Source organism: Panulirus ornatus, chromosome 41 (assembly GCF_036320965.1).
Source record: "Panulirus ornatus isolate Po-2019 chromosome 41, ASM3632096v1, whole genome shotgun sequence".
Classification (NCBI taxonomy): domain Eukaryota; kingdom Metazoa; phylum Arthropoda; class Malacostraca; order Decapoda; family Palinuridae; genus Panulirus; species Panulirus ornatus.
The window spans coordinates 19,653,844-19,674,960 of NC_092264.1; the positions used below are offsets into that span (position 1 = coordinate 19,653,844).

The 21,117-nt window shown below is 40.8% G+C and overlaps 1 protein-coding gene across 14 annotated transcripts in view; it reads left to right on the forward strand.

Moving 5' to 3' along the window:
* The window catches only part of LOC139761747 (chloride channel protein 2-like), a 618,856-nt gene that overhangs the window by 427,620 nt on the left and 170,119 nt on the right, over positions 1 to 21,117 (forward strand). For all 14 annotated transcript variants that reach the window (XM_071686178.1, XM_071686169.1, XM_071686168.1 and 11 more), the window contains one exon: positions 2,686 to 2,861. In XM_071686178.1, the coding sequence (XP_071542279.1) occupies positions 2,686 to 2,861 (176 nt within the window). The remainder of the gene's footprint in view (positions 1 to 2,685; positions 2,862 to 21,117) is intronic.

Below are 21,117 nucleotides of genomic sequence, written 5' to 3' on the forward strand. Positions count from 1 at the left end.
TTTGATTCCACTGTTGCTAATAAAGAGACAGATAAAAAATTTCTCTGTTATATGAACACTCCTCCAAATATGGGTGAATAAATCCCTGTATATATGAAATAGATGCCCTCAAGAAAAATAAATATGGCAGCAGCCACACTCCCAGCATTTGGGAAGAAGATTTTGTAATGTTGACCATATGGGGATTTTAGGATAGGATATGAAATATGCTGACATCTATATCTGTGTTATGATAGGGTTGCACTGTGGTGTTTACAAATAGAACATAGGGAAATGGTTACCCATAGAATGATTTATGGGGAGAACTTGCGATTAAGCATTGGTTGTAAAAATTAACCAGGCTACTGCTTTCCCATTCTGAGATGTTGCACAGGTCCAGACTTAGATAGGAAATATATTCTGTATGAGAAAGAGAGAGAGCTTTAGAAGGATTTGTGGTAAATTGAGTTAAAATGTGTAATGTATAATCAGCATGAATTAGCTTTCTTAGTCGTAGTACTGTACCATCTTTGTTTCCCTACTCTGGATCTTCTTCAATAGCTCTTTTTGCTTCTAGGTGTGGTGACCAAACCTAGGAAGCTTATTCTAGTTTTGGTCTTATGTAGGAAATACATAGCTTGCTAAATATTTCCTTACCCATATATTTGAAAGCTACTCTGATATTTGCCACTCCATATGCCCTGCCCAAGGATATGGGTTTCCCTAATCCCTAGCAAATCCAAACCATAACTTTTAAAGTTCTCAAGCCCTATCCTTCCATTATCAGTATTTTACTAACTCTTAAGAAGTGTGTGCTTTACTGCTTTATGTACCTTTTGGCTGGTCAGAGTTGCACTTTTATACATGATCTTATGGTTAGAAACTGGATTTGTGTGAACTGATAGAAGGAATGTGATTAAGCAGCCAGACTGTTATAATGATATTTAGCTGCTGTAATTTCTGTTTGTCTTTCTGGTCCTGTGTCAGTCTGTCTGTCTGAATGTTATCAGTTACTCTGTCTGCATAAAAAGTAATTACCTGTTTTTACTTTTGGTAAAGGAATATAGTATTAGGATATAAAATACTTAGATGAAAGAGGTTCAATGAGTCAGTGTTTCAAGAAATAGTTAATGAGCTTTGGTATGTCCCATCCCTAAGAAAGGTGACAGTTCTGACTCCTGTAACTATCGTCCTGTTGCTTTTGAAAGTAAGACTGTTAAGCTTCAGACTTAATTGTTGAATAGACGATGAGATTGTAGTCTACCAAGTTGCTTAAAGTTCACTGAATCTAATTAACACACATGAATAACTTGAACAACTCTATCAAGAAAAGGCACTCTTTGACCTGGCTCTACTTTTGGATCAGAGCTTTAAGGTCTGTAAGGAGCAGATAAAGCACATTGATAAGTGTGCTTGATTAACCATCTCAGGCAAAGAGCATGGGTTCTTGTGCTTTTATGATGAATAGGATGGGATTTTGAGGGTTTTCAGGTTACAGAATGCTGCATGATCGATCTTGTAGGAAAAGGAAACTAGAAAATTTTAAAAGAAAATTTAAAACTCCACTTAAGTGGTGCATCAAAATTAATTTCAGAATATCACTTACTTTGTTTTGCATTGATAGTGTACTGTACAGAGAATATTATAAGACTGGCAGAGCATGCACATTTATTTTGTGTTAAATAGTCAGTTATGGGGAGGGCTACAAAGACCAGGGATAATGTGTTGTTAAGTGAAATATTAGAAGGTGAAATATGTCTAGGAACAGTTAAAACCTATGTAAACTTCACCTAGCAACAGATATTACCTTATTTTGATTATCATTTGGAAAAAAATTGATTGTTATGGTCTAATATTTACTGTATAAATTTGTATACATGCACAAATGTTTAGTGAACAGTTTTCCTTGTGTGGCATGAACTATAAATGATAATAACATTGGTATACTATATACTGATCTAACATTGATAATTAAAGTATTTCTCTGTCCTTAGATGAGGTTAGAGGAAGCTTTCTTATGTTCTGTAGATTTCTGAAAGTAATTTGCCTGGTATATGATAATTACTGCACCTTTAATTCTGACCTTTTTTGCCCTTATCTCAACTGATTTTTTTCATTTTTTTTTTCATTTCATACTATACGCCATTTCCTGCGATAGCGAGGTAGCGTTAAGAACAGAGGACTGGGCCTTTGGGGGAATATCCTCACCTGGCCCCCTTCTCTGTTCCTTCTTTTGGAAAATTATAAAAAAAAAAAATGATTTTTTATCATCATAAAATGAGAAAAGAGATACTACAGATTATGCTCTGTCAGTCTTTTTATATACTCTGCATGTTACAATCTCATTGCAAAACAAAGTCATTAATATTCTAGAGCTAGTTTTGATGTTCCCTAAATCTGAATTTTACCCAAAAACCTTATGCCTTTTGACTATTAACTGGCAGTCATAAAGACAAAGTCAAATCAAATCTCCAGTTTTATTGCATACTCCTGAGAGATGGATTGCAGTAGTATTTAGTTATGCATGGAAAATACTTTTGATAACAAAATATAAACATTTTTTAGCCTTATGTGTGTGTAATACTAGGCATGCATGCAGTCAGTAGAACAGAAGAGAAATTGGATAAATCTCAATCCATGAATTTATTTGGCCCTTTATTAGTGGTTTTCAGTGTGATTAAAAAAAAGAATGAATTGTTTTGGCAGATCCCAATGGCATCAGAGCCTGCTCTGGACAAAATCCTGGCACCTCAGCGGAACACTTTGCCACGGAAGTCCATTTTGAAGAAAACCAATAGTTTCATCCTCCACCCAGCATCTTCATCACCTTTTGCCTCACCTCAGCATACACCATATGCTACTGTCCATGCTGGGGATTCCAAGTAAGTAAGGGAGGAAGAATTTGAGAAAGGTAGAGGGAAACTTCCAGAAATGATGATGGACTTTTAAGCTTGGGAAAATATAGTCTGACTAAAGAAGAGACAAGTACTCAAACTGAGGAATGTAAAAACTGTTTAGATAAGGTAGAAATGGACATTACAGGAGAGATATTGATATATTACTTAAAAAAAGAGGAAGAAACTCTCCAGCTGAAGAAGGTACAAGATACCCAGGTAAGGTGCCAAAAGAGTGCATTTTCAAGGGAAGGAATGTTTATCTGATGTAGGGAGGTGGAGACTTTTCAGCTGAGGAGGATATAAACCTTGCAAATGAGATATGGTAGGAATATCCAGGTGAGGTAGGATAGGAGTACCAAGGTAAGCAAGTCAGGACAATTTATGTGAACTGGTGTTAGTCTAGATGAGACATCGAGAAACTATATGTGTGAGGCAGAGGTATACTATTATTATTATTGAACAACCCCAGGATGACCCTTAGTGAGTGGGGCTCAGGGGTTGTAGCCCCAGGACCCCCTATTCAGAATGTTGATAAGCTTCAAGGCTACAGTACTCTCAGTAGCAGGAACAGGATAGACTCCTTTGAAGTCATGAGTTATTTGACAAAACAGTACTCTCTTTCATCATCTGGCAATGATAAACCTCACCAAAGGGGACTCTTCACAGCACAGTATAACCTCAAGCTGGCTAAGTCTAGCAACCCCAAGGTTTACAGTTTTAATGAAATAGGGAGAAAATATCCATAAGAGATGAGGAGGGACTATTATCTGTCTATCTTTTAATATCTCTGACACCTTTTCCAACTGGAACTCCCTCAAGGGGGTGGCCATGGCAATAAAGTCTCCATAAACTCCAGTGCTGCTACTTAGCCTTTAGTCCCTCACCATTAACAGGCCACTGACTGGCAGAGGGCAACTCTAGTGCAGTAGTTGCAGAAGCTCCAACCTAATGTTCTTACTGACTACTTCTATCTAATGCTCTTACCTACTACTTCTACCTAATGCTTCTGCTTAAATGTTCTTACCTACTACTTCCATTTACTGCTCATACCATTTTGCCAAAAGGCAGGGGTATCCCATAGTGCTCACCGCAGGAAAATCCAGTTGCAAAGAATAAGCTGTGTGACTTAAGCATTGTCAAGTATTATGTATGACAAGGAGAGATTGTAGGTTCGTGGACAGAATGCCAGTAGTGCACATGTGGGTGAGGCAGCAAGAAAAGACAGCCACCTGGGCTAGAGGGGTGCAACCTGATAACCACTAAAGTGCTGACTAACTGACCAGCTGTCACTAACCTTCCCAGTACCCAGGTGGGTAATACTGGTAATAAACCTCCCTAGTTGTTACCTGCCTACCAACTACTACCTGTTATAGTTAGGTTTTAATATACACTGTAGTGTCCAGATGAGTCAAAGGTGGAGCAACCAGGTGATGCAAGGAAGGACTTCCTGGGTGTAGTAACGATGATGAACTTTTCTGGTGAGGCAAGAAATTAAATTACCTGATGAGTAAGGGAAGTGTAGTCTGTAAGCTGTTGATAAGTAGGCCTCTTCTAATTTAAGGTATGAAGTATTAGTATGGTATAATCATATGGTTATAACATTGTCAAAGCTCATTTTTTAACTGCAAAGAAACCCTGATTATCTAGACTAATTGGTGCTCAAGGTGATCTGGTCATCCAAATCCTCCAAAACTGACAAAAAAGATGCACATGGTCCTATCATACATGTGTATATTTAGGCCACTTTTCATCCTTAGACAATGGGAGTCATCATACGATGATTTGTGCATTAGATGCTGGGTTCATGAGCCATAAATTTTGTGGACTAATTTTCAACAACACCAGCATTTTGAAATTTTTATAACTGCTGTGTTTATCTTAGTCACATTAGGTGCGTATAACTGAGACTACCTCTATTTGGAAATAGTTTTGAAGTGAAAATGTACATGTAGATAAATGAATGTGTAAATGTATGTAAATTTATGAAATGACAAAAGCTTACAGTAAATGCAGGTAGAAGAGTGAATGTGAAATTAGAGGTATTCAAGGAAGCATTTCTTATATGTGCAGAAGAATTGTGTGGATTGTAGAATTTAGGAGGTGGACTTGTGAAAATGGTAGCGATTGATGGGATGAGAAAGTTAAGTCGCTAGTGAAAGAGAAGAGAGTGGTGCATCAGCAATTTTTTCAGGGAAGGAATTGGGAGATGTACAAGAGAAAGCAGCTGGAGGTTAAGAGGTTGGTACAGGGGCTGAAAAAGATGGCAAATGAGAGTTAGGGTGAGTGATTATCAGCAAACTTTCAGAAGAAATAAGAAAATGTTTTTGAAGGAGGCAAATGGAGAAGTGCCACCAACATGAAATGAGGTGAAGAAATTTAGTGAGTCTTTTGAAGGACTGTTGAATATGTTTGTTGATAGGGTGGCTGATGTAACTGCCAATTTGTAATCACTTATTTGTACTGCATGGGAAATTTTTTACACTTGTTGGGCTCTGTCTCTCTAGAACATTCTCCACTATCATACAAACTCTTAAATTAATGCTTCCTTTCTGCATTAAGCATATCCTTTGTCATTCTGTTCCAATTTCCCACCACCCTTATACTATAAAAATATTTCTTGACGTTCTTATTAGTAAACATTTTCATACTGAATTTCCTGTTATGTTTTCAGGTTATTCTATCCTTAGATCTCTCAAAGAATTGTTGACTGTCCACATCATTGATCTCTTAAAAACTTAAAGGTTATGATCAGGTCACCCCTCACTCTTCTCTCTTCCAAGATAAGTAAATTTAAACCTCCAGGTTTTCCCTGTTACTAAAATCTCTTGATTCTGGTACCATCTTTATTGCCCTCCTCTGGACCTTCTCTTTGAGCTCTTTGTGATTCTTGAAGTGTTGTCACCAAACCTGTGCAGCACACTGAAGTGTTGGCCTTTTGTTAGGATTAGGTAGACTTCCAAAAATTTTGGAAAGGCGTGATGTTATGGGCATTTTTGGCATAGAAAACAAATCTGCTAGAATTTTATATCTATGATGACATCGTAGCTTGGTATTTTATTTATTATTTTATTATACTTTGTCACTGTCCCCCGCGTTAGGGAAGTAGTGCAGGGAAACAGATAAAAGAATAGCCCAACCCACCCACATACACTTGTATATACATGCACGTCCACACACGCACATGTGCATACCCATACATTTCAATGTATACATATATATACATACACAGACATATACATATATACACATGTACATAATTCATACTGTCTGCCTTTATTCATTCCCGTCGCCATCCCACCACACATGAAATGACAACCCCCTCCCCCCGCATGCATGTGAGGTAGCACTAGGAAAAGACAACAAAGGCCACATTCGTTTACACTCAGTCTCTAGCTGTCATATATAATGCACCAAAACCACAGCTCCCTTTCCACATCCAGGCCCCACAAAACTTTCCATGGTTTACCCTAGATGCTTCACATGCCCTGGTTCAATCCACTGACAGGACGTCGACTCCATTATACCATATTGTTCCAATTTACTCTATTCCTTGCACGCCTTTCATTGTCCTGCATGTTCAGGCCCTGATCGCTCAAAATCTTTATCACTCCATCCTTCCACCTCCAATTTGGTTTCCCACTTCTCCTCATTCTCTCCACCTCTGACACATATATTCTCTTTGTCAATCTTTCCTCACTCATTCCCTCCATGTAACCAAACCATTTCAATACACCCTCTTCTGCTCTCTCAACCACACTCTTTTTATCACCACACATCTCTCTTACCCTTTCATTACTTACTCAATCAAACCACCTCACACCACATATTGTCCTCAAACATCTCATTCCCAACACATCCACCTTCCTCCGCACAACCCTATCTATAGCCCACGCATCGCAACCATATAACATTGTTGGAACCACTAATTCTTCAAACATACCCATTTTTGCTTTCCGAGATAATGCTCTCGCCTTCCACACATTTTTCAATACTCCCAGAACTTTCACCCCCTCCCCCACCTTGTGACTAACTTCTGCTGCCAAATCCACTCTGAGATATGTAAAACACTTCACTTCCTCCAGTTTTTCTCCATTCAAACTTACCTCCCAATTGACTTGTCCCTCAACCCTACTGTACCTAATAACCTTGCTCTTATATACAGTTACTCTCAGCTTTCTCCTTTCACACACTTAACGAAACTCAGTCACCAGCTTCTGCAGTTTCTCACAAGAATCAGCCACCAGTGCCGTATCATCAGCGAACAACAACTGACTCACTTCCCAAGCCCTATCATCCACAACAGATTGCATACTTGCTCTTCTCTCCAAAACTCTTGCATTCACCTCCCTAACAACCCCATCCATAGACAAATTAAACAACCATGGAGACATCACATACCCCTGCTGCAAACCGACATTCACGAAGAACCCATCATTTTCCTCTCTTCCCACTCGTACACATGCCTTATATCCTCAATAAAAACCTTTCACTGCTTCTAGCAACTTGCCTCCCACACCATATATTCTTAATACTCCCACAGAGCATCTCTATCAACTCTATCATATGCCTTCTCCAGATCCATAAATGCTACATACAAATCCATTTGTTTTTCTAAGTTTTTCTCACATACATTTTTCAAAGAAAACACCTGATCCACACATCCTCTACCACTTCTGAAACCACACTGCTCTTCCCCAATCTGATGCTCTGTACATACCTTCACCCTCCCTGTCAATGCCCTCGCATATAATCTCCCAGGAATACTCAGTAAACTTATACCTCTGTAATTTGAACACTCACCTTTATCCCCTTTGCCTTTGTGCAGTGGCACTATGCATGCATTCTGCCAATCCTCAGGCACTTCGCCATGAGCCATACATAAATTGAATATCCTCACCAACCAGTCAACAACATAGTCACCCCCTTTTTGTAATAAATTCCATTGCAATACCATCCAGACCCGCCGCCTTGCTGGCTTTCATCTTCCGCAAAGCTTTCACTACCTCTTCTTTGTTTACCAAATCATTCTCCCTGACTCTGTCACTTCGCACGCCGCCTCGACCAAAACACCCTATTTCTGCCACTCTTATCATATAACACATTCAACAAACCTTCAAAATACTCACCCCATCTTCTCACATCACCACTACTTGTTATTACCTCCCCATTAGTCCCCTTCACCAATGTTCCCATTTGTTCTCTAGTCTTACACACTTTATTTACCTCCTTCGAAAACATCTTTTTACTCTCTCTAAAATCTAATGATACTCTCTCACCCCAGCTCTCATTTGCCCTCTTTTTCACCTCTTGCACCTTTCTCTTGACCTCCTGCCTCTTTCTTTTATACATCTCCAAGACATTTACACTATTTCCTTTCAAAAATCGTCCTAATGCTTCTCTCTTCTCTTTCACTAATAATCTTACTTCTTCATCCCACCACTCACTACCCTTTCTAATCTGCTAACCTCCCATGCTTCTCATGCCACAAGCATCTTTTGTGCAAGCCATCACTGTTTCCCTAAATACATCCCATTCTAATCTGCTAACCTCCTATGCTTCTCATGCCACAAGCATCTTTTGTGCAAGCCATCACTGTTTCCCTAAATACATCCCATTCTTCCCCCACTCCCCTTACATCCTTTGCTCTCACCTTTTTCCATTCTGCACTCAGTCTCCCCTGGTGTTGCCTCACACAAGTCTCCTTCCCAAGCTCACTTACTCTCACCACTCTTTTCACCCCAGCATTCTCTCTTCTTTTCTGAAAACCTCTACAAATCTTCACCTTCGCCTTCACAAGATAATGATCAGACATCTCTCCAAATTGCATATTTTTTCACCACTGGATTTTTTTCTTTTTATATCTTTTAATGTGTCATTTCTAATGTTTTTACAGTTTTTCATCTCAAATATGATGTCAAAATGATGATTAGTGGAGAGGTTATAATGATATTTTGGTAATGCTCCCAATCAGAATAAGAATAACCTAATCTCTGTGTATCAGGCCAAAGTGTGGTTAGGTACATCATTGTACCCAATTTCTGTGAGCATTTTGTATGAACAGTGACCATGTATGCTGTTGAAGAGTGAACTACAAGAAGTGAAATTGTTAGAAAGACATTATTTGACAAAGTTTATCAGGAGGCAAGGGAATTCAGAATTGATAGTAAATTAGTTGATGGGTGGAACATCATAAGAGGCTTGCTATATTTGTGTGAAACAAGAAAGGGACAAAGTAGACTATAGTGATTGAGGGCAGTAGGATAGTAGCTGTAAAACTTTGTAGAGAATGGATCAAATAAAATTTTTACTTAGTGCATGAGAGTGCTATCTGTCAAAAATAAAGAATGACATGGAAATTTTCAAAAATTTATGCAGTGAGGCAGGATAGTAACAGAAAGAACTAGTAGACAGAAGAATGGAAGGAGAAAGTTCTAATTTGTAATGAAAGGATACAAGATATAGGTATGACGTGTGGTATACCAGGGTCGACATGCTGTCAGTGGATTGAACCAGGGCGTGTGAAGCATCTGTGGTGGACCTTGGAAGGTTTTGTGGGGCCTGGATGTGGAAAGGGAGCTGTGTTTCGGTGCATTGTGCATGACAGCTGGAAACTGAATGTGGGTGAGTGTGGCCTTTGTTGTCTTTTCCTAGCACTACCTCACGTGCATGCGGGGGGGGGGGGGTGTCATTTCATGTGTGGTGGGATGGCAGCAGGAATGAATAAAGGCAGCAAGTATGAATTATGTACATGTGTATATATGTATATGTCTGCGTATGTATATATGTATGCGTTGAAATGTATAGGTATGTATATGTGCCTGTGTGGACATGTATGTACATACATGTGTATGTGGGTGGGTTGGGCCATTCTTTTGTCTGTTTTCTTGCGCTACCTCCCTAACGCAGGAGACAGCAACAAAGTATGATAGACAAATGAATAAGGTTTAACATAAGAATAAAGAATTCAGAATATCAAGTAAGACAGGAAAAGCAGTTTGGTGTTAAAATGAATCTTCTGTCAGGGCAATAGGTATGAATACTATGAAGCAACACTCAATCTACAGCCTCATCATCATGGAGAAAAAGAAGAGGCAAAAGAAACATCAGATGTCAGCTGCTAAGAAAAAAGAGGAGGCAGAAAATGTTAAAAAGAGAGAGCATGAGTCCAGGGGTGTAGAATGCAGATAGTTGTTGTCTCAGAATGATGATTAGGTACTAAGAACAAATCATGATGAAGATTTTGACTTGTCAATGGCTACTCCTCTGACCAGTTCTGCGATATCATCAGTAACTGCACATACTACCCATAGCAGCTGTTTGAGATGGACTCTTCAGCAAGGTAGCACAAGGAAACATACGAAGAAATCCATACACAAGCTGTCATGTGTAATGCACCAAACCCACAACTCCTTATCCACATCCAGTCCCCACAGACCTTTTCATGGTTTACCCCAGATGTCTAACATTCCCCTGTTCAGTCCATTGATAGCATGTTGACCCTGATATACCACATTATTCCAATTCACTCTCTTCCAAGCACTACAGTTTGGTCTATCATTCTTCCTTGTTCCCCCACCTGTGATGCATATATCCTCTTTCTCAACTTTTTCACACTCATTCTCTCAACATGTCCAAACCATTTCAACACACCCTCCTCTAGTCTCTCAACCACACTCTTTATATTACCACAAATCTCTCTTACCATTTCATTACTTATTCAGTCAAAGCACCTCACACCACAAATTATCCTCAAACATTTCATTGCCAAAATAGCTATCCTCCTCTGCAAACATATTTTGTTGTTGGAACTACTTTTCCTTCAAACATACCCATTTTTACTCTCCTGGATAATGTTCTCTCTTTCCACACATTCTTCATCACTTCGACAACCACGCCTCCTCTCCCACCCTTTGAGTCACTGTTTTCATGGTTCCATTCACAGCCAAGTCCTCTCCCAGATATCTAAAACACTTCACTTCCCCCAATTTTTCTTTCTTCAAACCTACATCCCTACTAACTTCTCCCTCAACCCAGCTGAACTTAATAACCTTGCATTTATTTACATTTTCTCTCAACTTTCTCCTTTCTCGCACTTTTCCAAACTCTGTCACCAACTTCTGCCATTTCTCACTCAGCTTAGCCACCAGTGCTGTATCATTAGCAAACAACAACTGACTCACTTTCTTGGCCCTCTCATCTCCAACAGACTGCATACATACCCATTTCTCCTAGATTGTATTTACCTCCCTCACTACCCCATTCAGAAACAAATTATACAACCATGGGGAATCACACACCCTTGCTGCATATCGACCTTCACTGTGAACCAATCACTCTCCTCTCTTCCTACTCATTCACATTCCTCACACCCTCGATAAAAACTTCTCTGCTTCTAGCAGCATACCTCCCACACCATATATTCTTAGGACCTTCAACAAAGCATCTCTGTCAACCCTATCATATAACTTCTACAGATCCATAAATGCCACATACATCCATCTGTTTGTCAAAGTGTTTCTCACACACATTCTTCAAAGCAAACACCTGATCCACATATCCTTTACCACTTCTGAAACCACACTGCTCTTCCCCAATCTGATGCTGTGTACATGCCTTCACCCCTCTCAGATCAGTACCCTCCTATATAATTTTCCAGGTATACTCAACAAACTTATGCCTCTGTAGTTTGAATATTCACCTTTATCCCCTTTACCTTTATACAGTAGCACTATACATGCATTCTTCCAATCCTCAAGCACTTCACCATGATCCATACATACATTGAATATCCTTAGCACCCAATCAACAACTCAGTCATCACCTTTCTTAATAAATTCAGTTGCTATACCATCCAATCCCACCACCTTGCCGGATTTCGTCTTTCACAAGACTTTCACCACCACTTTCTCTTTTCACCAAACCACTCTCTCTGACTCTCTCACTTCACATACCACCCCAACCCAACCACCCTATATCTGCCACTCTATCACCAAACACATTGGGCAGTCCTTCAAAATACTCACTCATTCTCCTCCTTACTCCATCACTACCTATTATCACTTCCCCTTTTGCTCCCTTCATTGATGTCCCCATTTGTTCTCTTATCTTACATACATTATTTGCCTCCTCCAAAAGGTCATATTATTCTCCCTAAAGGTCGATAATACTCTCTCACCACAACTCATTTACCCTCTTTTCCAGCCCTTGCACCTTCCTCTGACCTCCTACCACTTTCTCTTGCACAACTCCCAATCATTTGCACCCAATTTCTTGTAAGTGCTACCCAAATGCCTCTTGTTTCTCTTTCACTAGCAGCTTTACTTCATCCCACCACTCACTTTTCCTTTTTATTTTCCCACCTCCTACCTTTTGCATGCCATATGCATCTCTTGCACCTAACATCTCTGCTTCCTTAAATACCTCTTACTTTTCTCACCCACTCCCCTCACACCTTTTGCCATTCACACTCAGGCTTTCTTGATATTTCTTCACACAAGTCTCCACTCTCATTTACTCTCACTATTCTCTTCTTCCTTACTTTGTCTCCTCTTTCTCAAAAATCTCTAAATATCTTCACCCACCTCCACCAGGTAGTGATCAGATATCCCACCAGCTGCCCCTCTCAGCTTATTTACATCCAAAAAGTCTCTCTTTTCCGTGCCTTTCATTTATTATGTAATCTAATAATGCCCATTGACCATCTCTCCTACCATCACATATGTATAGTTGTGTATATCTCACTTTTTAAACCAGGTATCCCCAGTTGCCAGTCTTTTTTTATATAGATTTGTAGAGGATTTAAAAAATGAAGAGACATTGTCAGGGAGGAGAGAGCGGTGGTAGTAAGTGAGCTTGGAAAGGAGATTTATGTGAGCAAGTCCCAGGAGAGATTGAGTGAAGAGTGGCAAAAGGTGAGAGGAAATGACGTGAGGGGGTTTGGGTGAGGAATGGGATGTATTTATGGAAGAATTGATGGCATGTGCAAGAGATGCATGTGACATGAGAAGTGGGCAGATTAGAGAGGGTAGTGTGTAGTAGGATGAAGAAGTAAAGTTGTTAGTGAAAGAGATAAGAGAGGCATTTGGACAATAATTGCATGGAATAAGTGGAAATGACTGGAAGATATATAAAAGAAAGCAGCAGGAGGTCAAGGGGAAGATGCAATGGCACGTGAGATTGGGGTGAGAGAGTATCAATAAACTTTAGGGAGAATAAAAGATGCTTTGAAAGGAGGTAAATAACATGCGTAAGACAAGAAAACAAATGGAAACATCAGCTAAGGGGGCATGTTGGGAAGTGATAACAGCTAGTGATAAAGTGAGGAGTAGATGAAGTGAGTATTTTAAAGGTTTGTTGAATGTATTTGATGATAGAGTGGCAGATGTAGGGTTTCTTTGGTTGGGGTGGTGTATGAATGTAGAGAGTCTGGGAGAGTAGTTTTGTGAAAAGAGAAGAGGTAGTGAAAGTCTTGTAGAAGATGAAATCTGGCAAGGTGGTGGGTTTGGATGGTATTGCAGTTGAATTTATTTAGAAAGGGGGTGACTGTGTTGTTGATTGGTTGGTAATGCTATTCAGTGCATGTATGGTGTGAGAGGTATGCTGCTAGAAGCAGTGAGAAGTTCTTATCAAGGGTGTAAGGCATGTGTACAAGTAGGAAGAGAGGAGAGTGATTGGTTCCCAGTGAAGGTCAGTCTGCAGCAAGGGTGTGTGATGTCCCCATGGTTGTTTAATTTCTTTATGGATGGGGTGGTTAGGGAGGTAAATGCAATAATTTTGGAAAGAGGGGCAAGTATAAAGTCTGTTGGGGATGAGAGAGCTTGGGAAGTGAGTCAGTTGTTGTTCGCTGATGATACAGCACTGGTGGCTGATTCATGTGAGAAACTGCAGAAGCTGGTGACTGAGTTTGGTAAAGTGTGTGAAAGAAGAAAGTTAAGAGTAAATGTGAATAAGAGCAAGGTTATTAGGTACAGTAGGGTTGAGGGTCAAATCAGTTGGGAGGTAAGTTTGAATGGAGAAAAACTGGAGTAAGTAAAGTGTTTCAGATATCTGGGAGTGGATCTGGCAGCGGATGGAACCATGGAAGCGGAAGTGAATCATAGGGTGGGGGAGGGGGCGAAAATCCTGGGAGCCTTGAAGAATGTGTGGAAGTCAAGAACATTATCTCGGAAAGCAAAAATGGCTATGTTTGAAGGAATAGTGGTTCCAACAATGTTGTGTGGTTGCGAGGCGTGGGCTATGGATAGAGTTGTGCGCAGGAGGGTGGGTGTGCTGGAAATGAGATGTTTAAGGACAATATGTGGTGTGAGGTGGTTTGAGTAAGTAGTGTAAGAGTAAGAGAGATGTGTGGAAATAAAAGAGCGTGGTTGAGAGAGCAGAAGAGGGTGTTTTGAAATGGTTTGGGCACATGGAGAGAATGAGTGAGAAAAGATTGACCAAGAGGATATATGTGTCGGAGCTGGAGGGAACGAGGAGAAGTGGGAGACTAATTTGGAGGTGGAAAGATGGAGTGAAAAAGATTTTGAGTGATTGGGGCCTGAACATGCAGGAGGATGAAAGGCGGGCAAGGAATAGAGTGAATTGGATCGATGTGGTATACTGGAGTTGACGTGCTGTCAATGGAATGGGGCCTTTGTTGTCTTTTCCTAGCGCTACCTTGCACACATGAGGGGGGAGGGGATGTTATTCCATGTGTGGCGAGGTGGCGATGGGAATGAATAAAGGCAGACTGTGAATTGTGTGCATGTGTATATATGTATGTGTCTGTGTGTGTATATGTATGTATATATTGAAGTGTATGGGTATGTATATTTGCGTGTGTGGACTTGTATGTATATACATGTGTATGGGGGTGGGTTGGGCCATTTCTTTCGTCTGTTTCCTTGCACTACCTCGCAAACGTGGGAGATAGCGACAAAGCAAAATAAATAAATTAATAAATATGTGTTGATATGTATGTGTATGGGCATATATGTATATATATGTGTATATGAGTGGATGGGCCATTCTTCATCTGTTTCCTGGCACCACCTCTCTGACACAGGAAACAGCAATCAAGTATAATGAGTATAAATAAAAATGAAATATATATCATTCATTTATCTTTATACTTGATCGCTGTTTCCTGCATCAGCAAGGTAGCACCAGGAAACAGGTGAGTGGCCCACCCACTCCCACACACACACACACACACACACACACACACACACACACACACACACACACACACACACACTCACACACACACACACACACACACTCACACACACACACACACACACACACACGCACACACACACACACACACACACACACACACACACACACACACACACACACACACACACACACATATATTTTTTTTATTTTATTTTGCTTTGTCGCTGTCTCCCGCGTTTGCGAGGTAGCGCAAGGAAACAGACGAAAGAAATGGCCCAACCCACCCCCATACACATGTATAAACATACACGTCCACACACGCAAATACACATACCTATACATCTCAATGTACACATATATATACACAAACAGACACATACATATATACCCATGCACACAATTCACACTGTCTGCCTTTATTCATTCCCATCACCACCTCGCCACACATGGAATACCATCCCCCTCCCCCTCATGTGTGCGAGGTAGCGCTAGGAAAAGACAACAAAGGCCCCATTCGTTCACACTCAGTCTCCAGCTGTCATGCAATAATACCCGAAACCACAGCTCCCCTTCCACATCCAGGCCCCACACAACCTTCCATGGCCCACCCCAGACGCTCCATATATATATATATATATATATATATATATATATATATATATATATATATATATATATATATATATATATACTTTGTCGCTGTCTCCCACGTTAGCGAGGATGCACAAGGAAACAGACGAAAGAACGGCCCAACCCACACACATACACATGTATATACATAAATGCCCATACATGCACATATACATACCTATACATTTCAACATATACATACATATACATACACAAACATATACATATATCCACATATACATATTCATACATGCTGCCTCCATCCATTCTCGCCGCCACCCCGGTGGGGGGAATGGGGTATTCAGTATTCAGTGTTATGAATGGAAGTGGTGAACAGCTTGCGGAGGTGTGTGCTGAAAAAGACTGGTGTTAGGAACATACATATACATACATATATATTTTATTATTTTTTATTATACTTTGTCGCTGTCTCCCGCGTTTGCGAGGTAGCGCAAGGAAACAGACGAAAGAAATGGCCCAACCCCCCCCCCATACACATGTATATACATACGTCCACACATGCAAATATACATACCTACACAGCTTTCCATGGTTTACCCCAGACGCTTCACATGCCCTGCTTCAATCCACTGACAGCACGTCAACCCCGGTATACCACATCGCTCCAATTCACTCTATTCCTTGCCTTCCTTTCACCCTCCTGCATGTTCAGGCCCCGATCACACAAAATCTTTTTCACTCCATCTTTCCACCTCCAATTTGGTCTCCCTCTTCTCCTTGTTCCCTCCACCTCCGACACATATATCCTCTTGGTCAATCTTTCCTCACTCATCCTCTCCATGTGCCCAAACCACTTCAAAACACCCTCTTCTGCTCTCTCAACCACGCTCTTTTTATTTCCACACATCTCTCTTACCCTTACGTTACTCACTCGATCAAACCACCTCACACCACACATTGTCCTCAAACATCTCATTTCCAGCACATCCATCCTCCTGCGCACAACTCTATCCATAGCCCACGCCTCGCAACCATACAACATTGTTGGAACCACTATTCCTTCAAACATACCCATTTTTGCTTTCCGAGATAATGTTCTCGACTTCCACACATTCTTCAAGGCCCCCAGGATTTTTGCCCCCTCCCCCACCCTATGATCCACTTCCGCTTCCATGGTTCCATCCGCTGCCAGATCCACTCCCAGATATCTAAAACACTTCACTTCCTCCAGTTTTTCTCCATTCAAACTCACCTCCCAATTGACTTGACCCTCAACCCTACTGTACCTAATAACCTTGCTCTTATTCACATTTACTCTTAACTTTCTTCTTCCACACACTTTTCCAAACTCAGTCACCAGCTTATATATATATATATATATATATATATATATATATATATATATATATATATATATATATATATATATATATATATATCTTTTTCTTTCTTTCAAACTATTCGCCATTTCCCGCATTAGTGAGGTAGCATTAAGAACAGAGGACTGGGCCTTTGAGGGAATATCCTCACTGGGCCCCCTTCTCTGATCCTTCTTTTAGAAAATTAGATAAAAATAAAAGGGGAGGATTTCCAGCCCCCTGCTCCCTCCCTCCCTCTCCATATATATATGGGAGCAGGGGGCTGGAAATCCTCCCCTCTCATTTTTTTTAATTTTCCAAAGGAGGGAATGGAGAAGGAAGCGCGCCAGGTGGGGATGTTCCCTCGGGGGTCCAGTCCTCTGTTCTTAACGCTACCTCGCCAATGCAGGAAATGGCGAATAGTATGAAAGATAATATATATATATATCTATCATACTTTGTCGCTGTCTCCCGCCTTAGTGAGGTAGCGCAAGGAAACAGACAAAAGAATGGCCCAACCCACCCACATACACATGTATAAATATACACATCCACACACGCACATATACATCTCAACGTATACATATATATACACACACAGACATATACATATATATACACATGTACATAATTCATACTGTCTGCCCTTATTCATTCCTGTCGCCACCCTGCCACACATGAAATAACAACCCCCTCCCCCCGCATGATACATACTAAATATACGTAGGCAGTAGCATGTTGGCTCTTTTGGCAGAGATATTAACCTGAGTTACCACTAGTAAAGAAAGAATCCAGTTGTAAGCAATTTTCCCTAAACACATTTCTATTAACAGTTAAATTTTGAAAGGGCACCTGCCCAGACATTGCATGCTCCTTGGATATAAGAGGCTTGGCAGAAAAGTGAGTCATCCACAGGATAGAATGAATTACAATGGCATGGGATAAAGTTAACATGAATATATATATAATATATTTTTTTTCTTTTTTTTTGTCGCTGTCTCCCGCGTTTGCGAGGTAGCGCAAGGAAACAGACGAAAGAAATGGCCCAACCCACCCCCATACACATGTATATACATACGTCCACACACGCAAATATACATACCTACACAGCTTTCCATGGTTTACCCCAGACGCTTCACATGCCCTGATTCAATCCACTGACAGCACGTCAACCCCGGTATACCACATCGATCCAATTCACTCTATTCCTTGCCCTCCTTTCACCCTCCTGCATGTTCAGGCCCCGATCACACAAAATCTTTTTCACTCCATCTTTCCACCTCCAATTTGGTCTCCCACTTCTCCTCGTTCCCTCCACCTCCGACACATATATCCTCTTGGTCAATCTTTCCTCACTCATTCTCTCCATGTGCCCAAACCATTTCAAAACACCCTCTTCTGCTCTCTCAACCATGCTCTTTTTATTTCCACACATCTCTCTTAGCCTTACGTTACTTACTCGATCAAACCACCTCACACCACACATTGTCCTCAAACATCTCATTTCCAGCACATCCATCCTCCTGCGCACAACTCTATCCATAGCCCACGCCTCGCAACCATACAACATTGTTGGAACCACTATTCCTTCAAACATACCCATTTTTGCTTTCCTAGATAATGTTCTCGACTTCCACACATTCTTCAAGGCTCCCAGGATTTTCGCCCCCTCCCCCACCCTATGATCCACTTCCGCTTCCATGGCTCCATCCGCTGCCAGATCCACTCCCAGATATCTAAAACACTTTACTTCCTCCAGTTTTTCTCCATTCAAACTTACCTCCCAATTGACTTGACCCTCAACCCTACTGTACCTAATAACCTTGCTCTTATTCACATTTACTCTTAGCTTACTTCTTTCACACACTTTACCAAACTCAGTCACCAGCTTCTGCAGTTTCTCACATGAATCAGCCACCAGCACTGTATCATCAGCGAACAACAACTGACTCACTTCCCAAGCTCTCTCATCCCCAACAGACTTCATACTTGCCCCTCTTTCCAAAACTCTTGCATTTACCTCCCTAACAACCCCATCCATAAACAAATTAAACAACCATAGAGACATCACACACCCCTGCCGCAAACCTACATTCACTGAGAACCAATCACTTTCCTCTCTTCCTACACGTACACATGCCTTACATCCTCGATAAAAACTTTTCACTGCTTCTAACAACTTGCCTCCCACACCATATATTCTTAATACCTTCCACAGAGCATCTCTATCAACTCTATCATATGCCTTCTCCAGATCCATAAATGCTACATACAAATCCATTTGCTTTTCTAAGTATTTCTCACATACATTCTTCAAAGCAAACACCTGATCCACACATCCTCTACCACTTCTGAAACCACACTGCTCTTCCCCAATCTGATGCTCTGTACATGCCTTCACCCTCTCAATCAATACCCTCCCATATAATTTACCAGGAATACTCAACAAACTTATACCTCTGTAATATATATATATATATATATATATATATATATATATATATATATATATATATATATATATATATATATATACATATATATATATATGGGAGGGGGGCTGGAAATCCTCCCCTCTCATTTTTTTTTAATTTTTCAAAAGAAGGAACAGAGAAGGGGGCCAGGTTAGGATATTCCCTCAAAGGCCCAGTCCTCCATTCTTAACCCTGCCTCACTAATTGCGGGAAATGGCGAATAGTATGAAAGAAAAAGAGTTTGAATGGTGAAAAACTGGAGGAAGTGAAGTGTTTTAGATATCTGGGAGTGGATCTGGCAGCGGATGGAACCATGGAAGCGGAAGTGGATCATAGGGTGGGGGAGGGGGCGAAAATTTTGGGAGCCTTGAAAAATGTGTGGAAGTCGAGAACATTATCCCGGAAAGCAAAAATGGGTATGTTTGAAGGAATAGTAGTTCCAACAATGTTGTATGGTTGCGAGGCGTGGGCTATGGATAGAGTTGTGCGCAGGAGGATGGATGTGCTGGAAATGAGATGTTTGAGGACAATGTGTGGTGTGAGGTGGTTTGATCGAGTAAGTAACGTAAGGGTAAGAGAGATGTGTGGAAATAAAAAGAGCGTGGTTGAGAGAGCAGAAGAGGGTGTTTTGAAATGGTTTGGGCACATGGAGAGAATGAGTGAGGAAAGATTGACCAAGAGGATATATGTGTCGGAGGTGGAGGGAACGAGGAGAAGAGGGAGACCAAATTGGAGGTGGAAAGATGGAGTGAAAAGGATTTTGTGTGATCGGGGCCTGAACATGCAGGAGGGTGAAAGGAGGGCAAGGAATAGAGTGAATTGGAGCGATGTGGTATACAGGGGTTGGCGTGCTGTCAGTGGATTGAATCAAGGCATGTGAAGCGTCCGGGGTAAACCATGGAAAGCTGTGTAGGTATGTATATTTGCGTGTGTGGACGTGTGTATGTACATGTGTATGGGGGGGTTGGGCCATTTCTTTCGTCTGTTTCCTTGCGCTACCTCGCAAACGCGGGAGACAGCGACAAAGTATAAAGAAAAAAAAAATATATATATATATATATATATTTTTTTTTTTTTTTTCAAACTATTCGCCATTTCCCACGTTAGCGAGGTAGCGTTAAGAACAGAGAACTGGGCCACTGAGGGAATATCCTCACCTGGCCCCCTTCTCTGTTCCCTCTTTTGGAAAATTAAAAAAAAAAGAAAAAAAAAAAAAAATAATTGAGAGGGGAGGATTTCCAGCCCCCCCGCTCCCTCCCCTTTTAGTCGCCTTCTACGACACGCAGGGAATACGTGGGAAGTATTCTTTCTCCCCTATCCCCAGGGATAAATATATATTTCTTTCTTTCATACTATTCGCCATTTCCCGCGTTAGCAAGGTAGCGTTAAGAACAGAGGACTGGGCCTCTGAGGGAATGTCCTCACCTGGCCTCGTTCTCTGTTCCTTCTTTTGGAAAATCAAAAAAAAACAAGAGGGGAGGATTTCCAGCCCCCCGCTCCCTCCCCTTTTAGTCGCCTTCTACGACACGCAGGGAATACGTGGGAAGTATTCTTTCTCCCCTATCCCCAGGGATATATATATATATATATATATATATATATATATATATATATATATATATATATATAAAGGTGCAAGAGGTGAAAAAAAGGGCAAATGAG